Here is a 12,677-nt window from a genome sequence, read left to right as displayed (position 1 = left end):
ACGTTTAATAAATATTATTCATAATGAATTAATGCTGCAGGACGACGGTTAATGCGGTAACGAGTACATTAACGATTATGAGTACGATGGTACGATGGTTGAAATGCCTATAACGCGGTGATAACGATGTGCATGCTCTTAGAACGATAACACGCTCGTAATGATGCTACACATTGTCATAAAATACTATCATGTTTGCAATAATGACACTCACTCGCCTAAAATCAGGCATGCCTATAAATCCAACTTATTTGCCTACATCTTGAACCCTTAGCTCGCATCAACAATAAAACGAACATATTTGCCTGAATGTCGAGCACTCAGAGCATGCCGATAATAATCCCAGTTTATTTACCTAAATCTCGTAAACCTTAGCACATGCCAATGATAAATCCCATTTATTTGCCTAAATATCAAACACACTGTAGATGCCGATAACAAAACCGGGTTATTTGCACAAATCTCGAAACCCCCTGGCACATTCACGGATCGTCGATTGCCGGTTGCGTACGTTCACAAGTGACTCACGAAAACTCGGCACCCAGCAAACTCTCCCTCATGAATTCCCGCCCCGCGCACTCGCGACTCTTCAGGGGAACAACGCCGCAAGCCATGGAACAGCGATTTCGCAGCACCGACTTTCATAAACTCCAGAAACATCCATGAATTCCATGAACATCCATGAATGCCATGAACATCCATGAACTTTATGAACATCCATGAACATTCATGAACGCCATGAAGATCCATGAACTCGACCTGGCTCGCGAAATCAACTCGCGCTTAACCACCTGTGGCAAACTATCTCTGCGTTATACGCAACCTCGGACGTTCGGGGTCGCCACGAGAGGGCGCCTCTGTGTCACCTTGACGGGTCGGCCGTTGGGGTTGAGGCAGATGATGCCGTAGCCCTCCTGCACGGCTCGTCGGATGTAAGGAAGCTGTGTACCCTCATCCAGATTCTTATTGATTGCCAGACTGAAAGAGAAAGGGAACGGTGGGTAAAGGGAGGAGGCGGTGTATAAGGGGATAGGGGCGAGGTGTCCGACACGTGTTAACATGATAATGACGTTGCCGACTCGTTGTTTTGATTCTGTCCATTCTTCGACCCATGACTTTTCCTGCTCCCTCCTACGTCTTCGTCTCGTCTACGCTCCCCCTCACATGTCTTCTTACCCATGACATTCCCTTCTTCCCCCTCACCTCCTCCCCCTCATATATCTTCTCTCCTCCCCTTCCCCCTCCCCTCCTCCCACTCACACGTCTTCTCTCCTCCCCTTCTCCCTAACACATCTTCTTCCCCCTCACCTCCTCCCCCTCACACATCTTCTCTCCTCCCCTTCCCCTCCCCTCCTCCCACTCACACGTCTTCTCTCCTCCCCTTCCCCCTAACACATCTTCTTCCTCCTCACCTCCTCCCCCTCACACGTCTTCTCTCCTCCCCTTCCCCTCCCCTCCTCCCACTCACACGTCTTCTCTCCTCCACTTCCCCCTAACACATCTTCTTCCCTCCTCACCTCCTCGCCCACATGCCCGGTAGGACCTGCCCGCTCCCCGGAATGATGAGCAGCAGCTTGTGTTTCGTCATGGCGTCGCGCGACGCGTAGACGTACGACGCTCGCTCGTCCCTCGTCCCGTCGATCTGGCAAATCAGAAGTCGAACGCACGTCAGATGCATAGACGCGACGTTCCTGACATTCAACATACGCCAGAAGACGGATAGACGCGACGTTCCGGCGCTGCCGCAAAACCGCACTTCTTTGCGGTGTTTTGTCGCCGTGGTTAAACTCGTATGAAACAAGCTAATACATAACAACTTAGGAAAAGTTACATTTAATTCATCATCATGATAAGTCATCCACCCATTATCAACTTATCTATTTTTAATCTCTCTACATGCATGATGCATTATAATACAAAAGCGATAACGGCTTACCGGAATAACCAATCTGGTGAAATTAAACTCATCCTCCAGTAACTTCTGCACATACTCTGCAACCAGCTGCGATACGATAAACAACAGAATTACGACCATGCTCAATAAAATCACCTTACTAAGTTCCAGTAATAATCTCATCATTATTTGTTCAAATAACAATTATTAATTATTAATTATACGTTCCAAATCGGCACTATTACACGTAGTATTATTAATTATATATTATTCTTATTAATTATTATTATATATTATTATTGTTACACACTGAAACACAAGTGTCGAGGTATACTGGGACATTTTACTTGACAGCTGGGAATTTTAACTCGGTAACAAACGTGCTAAGTATGTAGCGCCCTCTGTTGTCTCACAGAGGATTTACAACAATGAACCGCTTACGTCTGCCAGCGCCTCGTAACGTTTCTGATTGTAACTGGGACTCGCCGAAACCTTGAACTCAAAAGCGCCGCCGCCGTCGATCTTCGCAAGCTTTCCATCTGCAACGGTAGAAAAACACGGTAAAAAAACCTAGAATAAATCGGTTTGGCAGAAAAAAACGATGAAAGTATGCACTCGCCGGCACACCAAAGCCACGTTTACGCGCAAAGCGCGTCGCGTAAGTGAGAATCTGCAAAGATCCTAATACTACACAAGTTACTCCACTAGCTTCATGCTGTGGAATGTAGGCAAAGAAACATGTTCAGCACCCATTAAATATCGCTTTTAGATCCCCCCGCCCACCCACCCCTCCGAGAAGTCAGACTCCAGAACTACAGACCATCTTTTTCTACTGCAAGGTAGTGCCTGCTCCACACGACACTGACAATCTTAATAGCCAAGAGGCGCCGCCTACAAATTGCCAATCTATCCGCTCCCGACCACGTCATTTTCTTTCTTTCTTTTTTTCGCAAAACGCGAGCAAAATTGATACGGCGACCGGGATGTAATAAAATGGGCGTACAAATGCATAAACGCCTAAACATACATATTTCATGCTTGAACACCGGAATCGGCACAAATGTTTTTGCAATGAGTTACGACATGGCGCTACCCGATCGCAAGTTGCCGATCCTCGAATCCGTATGCCGGAAGCCAAATTTGCAACTTACACACATACCATACACACACACGCACGCACGCACGCACGCACGCATGCACGCACGCACGCAGACACACACACACGTACACACGCACGCACTCACGCGTGCACACACGCACGCACGCACGCACGCACGCACACACACACACACACATAATGTTCGGTCCCACCCACAATGTTTGTGCACACGAAGCAAACGCGAGAAGGCGGGCGCATTCCAGCGAGCACTCTTTTCCGAAAAAAAACGACATACGATGAGAGATGATGTGATCGCGTAGCGTGCGGGCCGTCTCTATCTCTTCTGCATCAATTAACGGGAGGCTACATCGCTACACCACAAACACTTGCGCAGATATTTAACAGACACCGAGTTCACTCATCATTCAAGGAGCCACACTGGCAATCGCAGCCCTAGCTCTAGTACTGCAGCCCCCTCCTGCCACGACGGCTATAGTACTACAGCTATTTCAGACCTTCGAGTTAAAGAACATTGAAGGCGGCTTTCACATTCGAAACCATTAGTTTACTACTACCAACATCAGGAACACGACGTCAGTCGCTACATTTATCGCCGATGCTGGGGGAAATTTTCCCGATTTTCCCCATCACGTTTCTCCCTGCGTTCTACGAGATAAGCTCAACGTTAAAGTGATTACGTCACCGTAAATAGTAAAAAATAAAAATAATATTCCACTTTTTCACAAAATATAAGTAATTCTGTTCAATTTTTTATGGTTAAATTGCTGCATTATACTTCCTATTTTACTATATTGTTTGATGTGAACATACACTCGGGACTCATACATAGCCCGGCCCCATATAGCAAGCAATTAATTTTGGGAACATTAATTTAAATCGTCCAGGTTTTTTGGATTTTTAACTAGTTGAGAAACAATCTTATCAGGTAAGAATTTGACGATTTGTTTAGTCCCGTTAGTTCTTACTTTTAATGTAAAAAAATGGCAATTTTTTTTTTTACAAATTTTACCATAGAAAATTCGTGACGTAGTCAATTTAAGATTAACGTTAAGGGTTTAGACTAACGCTAGTTTCGTTTCTGACGACCGGTCTCATCACGAACATTCTCCCAAGCCGAATCTCCTCCATCCAGACTCACCTGCATCGTAGTGATATCCGAAGCCCTCTATCGTATCCGGGAAGTCCATCTCCGGAGCGGCGATGGGGGCGCTAGCGGGCGGGGCGGCGGAAAACTGCGGCGCGCTGCTCAGACAGGCGACGGGCGCCGACGCTACTGGCTGCGCCATGAGCGGACGCGGCGCTGCAAAGACGAGAACGTGCAAAGCTCGTTAATGTGATGTGTCCACTTTTCACAAAATGTAAATTCGGTTCCACTTTTTATGGTCAAATTGCTGCATTATACTTTCTATTTTGCTATTCCGTTTGATGTGAACATGCACTCGTGACTCATACATACCCCATAGCAAGCATTTAATGTCGTGATCAATATATCAAATCGCCCAGATTTTTTGGATTTTTAACTAGTTGAAAAACAATCTTATCAGGTAAGAATTTGACGATACATTTAGTGACGTTAATACTTAATTTTCATGTAATTCGTTTTTACAAATATACACCATAAAAAATTCGTGACGTAGTCAATTTAACGACGCCGCGTAGGGATGTTTGTCGTTGCCACTGGTCGACTGTGGCCGCCTCCGACGCCTATTGTTTCTCTCGTAATCTATGTCTCTCTATGGTCGGCACATGGTGGAACCATGCTTGCACAACACTAACCGCCGCACAGCCGCACAAACCGAGGGATCAGTCACCCCCTTCCCCGTCCATACCGCTCGCTTGGTGCGAGAGATAGAATACATATCTACAAACATATAAATACATATAGAATACAGATCTGTATTCGATATCTACGGTGCGAGCGGGCCCGCCGCGTGTACCACACCGTGAACTAGACAGACAGGGCACTCACGGAGAGTTGCAAGTACCTCCGCCAACCGCGGGGACATGCGCCATAGGCCATACGACTCACGAACACACGAATAACCCACGATATACGCCATGTAACATGTATGTGTTACGAGCTGGCTCGGCCGCCGCTTGCTGGCTGCTCGCTGACTGCTGGCTGGAGCTGGCTGTGGCTGGCTGGCTTGACTTCGGACGCGCTAATTATCGATCGCGCGAACAACACTAATAGCACGAACCACGAACCACACAGAACACACTAACACACGAACACACGAAACCGAACACACTCAACACGTAAGACCACGAGAACGATCACATACCCTCCTCCAACTTCCGTGGGCGGAGGTTAACAAATGCTCGCATGAGCCTTAACAACGGGGAGATGATCGGACGTTTGGGTTGGTGTCGCGCGCAGCGACTTCACGGCGATGAACGGCTGTATCGGGTTATCGTTTTGTTTGGCGTTAGATGACTTACACCCCGATATAATACCATGCGTCTAAACAGAGGAATTGCGTCCGAACCTGTGATTGGAGATAAAAATGCCTCCCGCCCACTTTCCGCATTTTTTGGAGGATAAAAAATAGAATTCGTGACGTTTCGTTTCAATCCGGTCATTAGCCCCGCGCGTGCATATTTGCTAATTAATTAGACTAATCGCGCTTCAATAGACACAATTAGCACAGAGATTAAGGCTAAACATTGTGGTCTATAATAGCTAGAATTTATAGAAATATGTAAGCTCCACAATCGGCTCGCTACATATCATAGTTAGGTATCATCAGTTCCTGCTTCCTACAGGTCATGAGATGCGTATGCGGCGGGAGTGGGCGGGGTTCTATTTTGTATCTCCAAGTCACAGCTCGGAGCAATCTCCTTCTGTTTAGACGCATGTATATACCTTCACGGTTGTTTAGGAAAATTTTACGCGATTTTTCATGTTTGCAACTTTATTTCGATGGCTAACACTCATGTGCCACCTGTGTACATGCTCATTTCTCTATAACGGTAGCATAGTGAACTTCAGAGCGGTTTTGCTTGCCGCGTACATGTGTAGTGAGCCGCGGCTGACTCAAGAAAAATGCTGATGTTCTCGCGTTCCAATTTCTACGTTAGTAGTGCGATGTATAAATGGATATTTCCTGTGATTACAACATCGAAGCATTTAATTTTACACTCGTTTTAATGGTAACATATATGCTGTAAAAAAGTGCGCCAGGGATTGTTATTAAGTGACGTATTTTATGAGTCATGTCTCTTTATTCGCAAAATTTTAAATTCAATACGTGCGACTTGAATTTTAGGCAGTTTTTTTTTTCATTTTTCTGTAAATTGAAACTTAAAGAAAATCCTGATGCGTCTATTTGGTAACATATTGTGGCTTAACATGTGGCGAAAATTTGTATCCTCACTCTTCTGGTAATTGAGAAATATCCAAAATACCATTTTTACACAAAAATTCAAAATTTTTGTGGTAACATAATTAGGTGGTGAAATTTCATGAAATTTTTGAGCATAGAGATATATCTCCTCTATAAATAAAACAAGTGATTGATTCGATCATTCGTCAATAAACGTTTAATCTTCATTAGAGCAATACCCGTGCAAAAGGTTGAGAGTATCCTTAACTAAATACTACCAACAAAATACTAACCGACACACCAAGAGGCGAGGTGTTATGGCCCTGTCACACATTGACGATTTAGCCAGCGTATGCCGGACGTATCAAAATTTGGTGAATACGCTGGCGTGCGTCGAATAAGTTATGGGTAAGCTTGTGATATGTAAGAGCACGCTAAAGCACGCGAAGCACGCTGAAGTACGCTGAAGCACGCTGGTATAACGTCGTAGTACGGTGAGGTTGTCTAAAAATTTTGAGCATGCTCAAATTTCCGGACGTATGCCAGCGTATGCCCATACGTCGCCGCATACGCGCGGCCATAGTTTGTAGGTAAGTTATGCGATCGTTGACAGCACGTTCACACACGTAACTTGTAAGTTACTCATAAGTCGAAATACGTCGAGATAATGTCTGCGTACCCAAAACTTATTTCTAACTTATGAGTAACGTGCTTTGAACCTTATGTGTACCTTATCTCCACGCATATTGACGTATGTAGACGTATTTGACGTGTTCGCGACGACGAATAAGAACTTACTGAACGTGTTTCTAACTTACAGCTACGTATAATGGCGTATGTGCAGCGTTTAGGGGAATTGTATATAAAATGGTATTGGCATGTTGATACGCGACGGTGATGTTGATACTGTGATTCTAGTGCGGTTATGATTTGAATCGTCGAGCGGCAGCCTTTTATAGGCTAGCGACACGTGATCGTCGGCGATACCTGCGCGCGCGCTATGCACAAGTTAGACTATCGTGAGCATAAAGTTGTGACGCCGGCACACCGCTGCATTCGTTGGTATACGTTATCTTATAAGTTATCGGAAACGTTCTATATACGTTACTAATACGTTAGTATACGTCCAACTCGTTATGAATACGCTATGTATACGCCAAAATTCGAAAAAAAACATCGATAGTTCAGCGATATGCCAGCGTTTAGAGAAATTTTTGATACGTCCGGCATACGCTGTCTAAATCGTCAATGGTGTGACAGGGCCATTAGGATTGTAAACGATTCACAAACAAAATCGACAGAGTGTGTGCATTTGCCTCACACGAATTTATTATGCAAACTTACAGAATGTGCATGCAGCATGTTAGAGACAGTCTAACCGATGTAGGAAACTATTCTACTCTACCTTTCCACACACGCACGTACACACCCGCACATACACACACACACCTACACAGACACGCACGCACGTACACACCCGCACATACACACACACGCATGTACACACACATGCACACACACACCTACACAGACACGCACGCACGTACACACCCGCACATAACACACACACCATGTACACGACACGATCGTACACACACACGCATGTACACACACATGCACACACACACCTACACAGACACGCACGCACGTACACACCCGCACATACACACACACGCATGTACACACACACGCATGTACACACACATGCACACACATACATCATACACACACGCATGTACACACACATGCACGCACACACCTACACAGACACGCACGCACGTACACACCCGCACATACACACACACGCATGTACACACACATGCACACACATACATCATACACACACACGCATGTACACACACATGCACACACACTCCTATACACACACCTACACAGACACGCAGCACGTAACACACCGCGCACATTACACACAACACAACCGCGTGTACACACACACGCGTGTACACACACACGCATGTACACACACATGCGCGCACACACACATCATACACACCCGCACCTACACACGCCACACTCACACAACTACACACACACACACACCACGCCACGCACGCACGCACGCACGCACGCACGCACGCGCGTGCACACGTACACGCACACGCACACGCACACGCACACGCACAACAAATATATAAAAATGTTTGAGTTACCCTGTTGGGTATCCACCTGCAAAAAAAGAAAAGAAAAGCAAGCGTTAAACAGACCATACACAATGCACACATGCCGTCACGCGGGACTTTACGACCCTTAATAAATTATATTACTGTTAATAGTGTGTTATATACGGTACCTGCATATTGTTTAGCTCGCAAGGGTTATATGACAACATAACACCGGTAATATGAGATCCCATTTCGATTAAAGATTGATATCTCATTTCGATTAAAGGTTGATATCTCATTTCGATTAAGATTGATATCTCATTTTCGATAAAGGTTGATATCCGCATTTCGATTCAAGATGATATCTCATTTCGATGAAAGGTTTGATATTCCATTTCGATTAAAGATTGATATCTCATTTCGATTAAGTTGATATCCCATTCGATTAAGAGATTCGGATATCCTCATTTCGATTAAAGGTTGATATCCCATTTCGATTAAAGATTGATATCTCATTTCGATTAAAGGTTGAGATTCTCATTCGATTAAAGGTGATATCTCCATCTTATTAAAGGTTGATATCTCATTTCGATGAAAGGTTGATATCTCATTTCGATTAAAGGTGAGAAATTACTTTCGTAAGTCAACCGCGTACATAGGTCTGTAACACCTCCGTCCTGTGCTGGCTCACACTTGAACAACCACTATAGCGTTCAATTCGAGTAATGATACTTGCACGATTAACAAATCTATATAACAAGAGCCACCACAACACGCAGCCAACTAAAAAAAAGGCTACCAGCATGAACTATATAGCAACACGCCACGCAGCATAAACTCTGGCCGCCCGTATTGAATTTTATAGCCACGTTTCCACAACACTGACACACGTATACACACCAAATGTACTCTCCGGGAATTGCACTACGAAAGCTAATTTCAACTCGGAATCGACAATAGCAAGAGTCGCACACAGTAAGGTGGCGGGATTTCCACCGTGCAGCCCACGATTCACACCGCGCACGCCATACACCGGGGGCAATGATACAGGAACACAGATCTACAGTTCCTCAACCGTCACAGTCAATCTTCACCGCGATAGGTGTAACGTAGCAGGTAGCAGGGATAATAAATGACCACGCCAACCCTCCTACCAAGCCGTTCCCGTCACGACACTATTCGACAATTAATAACCTCATAAAATCTACCTCATAACCTCATAAATATTCGTCTATAGTCCTAGGGACACATAGAAGACGAGAGGAGAAGCGGATCAAATCGATAGATAAACACTGCGGATTGCCAGTGGAAATGTTGCAATTTTGCAATTTACCAATGATGAAGGAACAAAATTCCAATACGTAATGACAGAAAATTAATCGAACCATCTTGTTGCTAACATAACATCAGGACTGTCATAATATAGAGTAGTATAAGATATATATATATATTGGTGTATATATTATGACACCTGGTAATTATTTTTCTGCAATTTGTTTACTAGTGTTGATGGAGATGAGACAGCGGCGTTTAACTGCGGTGCTAGAGAGTGTTCTTTGGCGTTGCGTCTAATCAGGCCAACCCAGATCTCAAAAGGTTTACAACACTCGTGCGAGTCGGTGAAAAATTCCCTCCGATCTAATAATTTCGCGCCCTTACATTTTCTATTATTATTATTATATATTATAAAGACGCTAAAGATATGTGACTCCAATTGCAGGCTATAATATAGTAATATATATATAATAATATAACTATCAATGGAGTGGATAATAGAGATAATAGAGATAATAGAGATCTCTATTATCCACTCTTGATATATATAGCACTCATTTTGCTAAAACGCGTCAGAAGAACTCTGCAAAATCATCGAATCGAAAAACCCTTCGTCGAAAACATCCCCTCATGTGCCAGTTCCACATTCTAACATAGTAGCTATCCTACTTGCATCTGCCCCAAGGCGCTTTCCCCCTAAGTACGCACAGAACAAACACTGAAGATATTTTAGTTCTGTGCCACGGTGGTCAGTTTAATCGCATAGAAGGAAAATCAGCGGATCTTACAATTCCCTTCAACTAAAAATCCGTTCTTGTGCCAGTTCCACGGTCTAACAATGCAGCTATACTACTTGCCTCAAGGTATGTTAAGGAATGCCCCCGCCCCTCAACAAAGTCACAAAACAAACACTGAATATATTATTCCATGACCAGTTTACTCATACTGAATCATATCAGGAAATGCAACGTATCCGATCGTACAAAATCCCCGCGCCAAAAATTGTTTCACGTCACAGTTCCACAGTCTAACAATGTAGCAACCCTACTTGTATTTGCCTCAATGACTTCAGCCCCCCTATGAATCCTCCAATCCTCTCCACCCCACCTCACCCCCCCCCCCAAATATGCGCAGAACAAGCATATCTACAGGTATCTTGTGGTCAGCCAGCAATACCAAACCCTCTGCACGCCACTGCTAGAGGCCAAACTAAGGAGAGTAGTCGTCGTGGAATTTAACGCGCATGAGCAACCAAGCGCTATGTGGGCCTGGCGACGTTGCACGACACATACCCTCATCCCCCAAGAAAGTTTACAAAGCCAGGCACGTCTGACACGGCAGTATACCGCGAGTATACGTAATCATAGCTCTAGAACTATAGCTCTTCGCTCTGCCACACGCCCTGTCGCAGAGCTAAGAGCTATAGTTCTAGAGCTAAACGTAAGCACGCACCCCACGTTACGTAACACGTCTCGTCCACTGTGACAACGGCACACGGGAAACAAGAAGGCTTACCAGAATTCTCGTCGCTCCCATGTACCCCTCTGCTTATCTCAGTATCACGCGTTCGTCCGGGCAAACCGACAGTTTCCCTCGTACATAGCTCTAGAACTACCCCCTAATCGCTCTGCCACATGCCATAGCCCATTGCTAATCGCTCTGCCACAGGCCTGCATGTACATGTCATTGTGGCAGAGTGAAGATGTGGCAGAGCGAAGGACTATAGTTCTAGAGCTACCACGTACACAGCTCTACTACACTCGCGAGAACTATATACACGCCCGTCGTGCACCAAGCCTACGTCGAACGCTAACCTTCCAGTTCCAGGCCTAATCGTAGTTTTGCACGCCGGATTAGTTTAGCACATATGCGAACGAACTATATATACCGGGGTCCCAAACTATAGGTCCAAAAAGCAGCCTTCCACACTTCCGACCCACATACCACGTCGTATCGACAGCTCACTCCAGCGCGCGTGTACCTACCCAGTTTCCCATGACTCTCGTCTGCCAAGTTATCACGACTCCCCGTCGCAAACGCTATCGAGTTGCACAAATCCGATCTGCACACGCGCACGTCGTCACGCATGCGCGTTGCGCGGCCACTAGGTCGTCGTCGTTGTCGTTGTCTAGGCGACGTGCAGTCCGCGTCGTCTGTGCGCGCTTTCGCCGGCCATCCGACAGTCCTGCCGAATGAACGGAGCGAAGAAAGAAAGACGTGGGCGAAACGAAACGAGACGGATCTCTCTCGACGCCAATTCTCCCTCCGCGCGAAAAAAACACGAATAACCAACGCAAGACCACCAGATGTGCGCGCGTGCGTGTACGCTAGCGGCACTGCCGACTGTTCAGCGGTGTGGTAATTACCCGCCCGTGTAATGCTCCATAATCCACCCCTCGCGTGTACCCACGAACGCCGCCGTCCGACCAAGTAAACACACTCACCGAGTTTCTGTCAGCTCCGGGTAGAGATTCGAGCGTCCGGCCGCCAGACGGCGAAATATCACCACGCTCTTTTTTGCCCCGCACACGGTGGGACGGACGCCGCCCAAGCGTCCGAATTTTCCACTTGAAACCGATCTCGGCTCCCACCAAACTCTCTCCCGTTCGAGAAATCTCCTGCGCGAAACCGACGCAGGGTGCAGTCGGATCAGAAGTGACGTCGTGAGCCCGCACGTGTGCGCACGGCCGAGCGAACTTTGAGCTCTCAGGGCCCGCGGGGGACAACAGTGAGCGGATGGCAGCACGGACAACAATTGCTAGAAATCAGGTTACCGCTGCGTCGGTCGCACACTTCGTAATCATCGCTGCGTGCGTCTGTCGTGCCCCGGGGCCGTGCCGGCGGTGTTTACCAATACAGCTCGCTGCTGCTGCGTGCGTCTACGTTCTGTCGTTGGTTCGCCCTGAACCCATTATTCACATTAGCCTGACATTAGTGAT

General features: G+C 46.1%; 1 protein-coding gene across 1 annotated transcript in view; it reads right to left on the bottom strand.

The window, feature by feature from the left end:
- The window catches only part of LOC106809953 (protein FAM172A-like), a 21,823-nt gene extending 9,393 nt beyond the window's left edge, over positions 1–12,430 (bottom strand). The window contains exons 1-7 of the mRNA XM_014813196.1: positions 12,183–12,430; positions 11,724–11,923; positions 4,153–4,314; positions 2,336–2,433; positions 1,937–2,002; positions 1,518–1,642; positions 867–978 (exon numbers count right to left, since the gene is read on the bottom strand). Coding sequence (XP_014668682.1) covers positions 867–978; positions 1,518–1,642; positions 1,937–2,002; positions 2,336–2,433; positions 4,153–4,314; positions 11,724–11,826 — 666 coding nt within the window. The 5' untranslated portion in view covers positions 11,827–11,923; positions 12,183–12,430. The remainder of the gene's footprint in view (positions 1–866; positions 979–1,517; positions 1,643–1,936; positions 2,003–2,335; positions 2,434–4,152; positions 4,315–11,723; positions 11,924–12,182) is intronic.
- Positions 12,431–12,677: the final 247 nt, after the last annotated feature.

The sequence above is a fragment of the Priapulus caudatus genome, unplaced genomic scaffold, assembly GCF_000485595.1.
Source record: "Priapulus caudatus unplaced genomic scaffold, Priapulus_caudatus-5.0.1 Scaffold399, whole genome shotgun sequence".
In the NCBI taxonomy this organism is placed as follows: domain Eukaryota; kingdom Metazoa; phylum Priapulida; class Priapulimorpha; order Priapulimorphida; family Priapulidae; genus Priapulus; species Priapulus caudatus.
The sequence above is the reverse complement of the archived record's forward strand: the minus strand, read 5'-3'. Positions and strand labels throughout refer to the sequence as shown.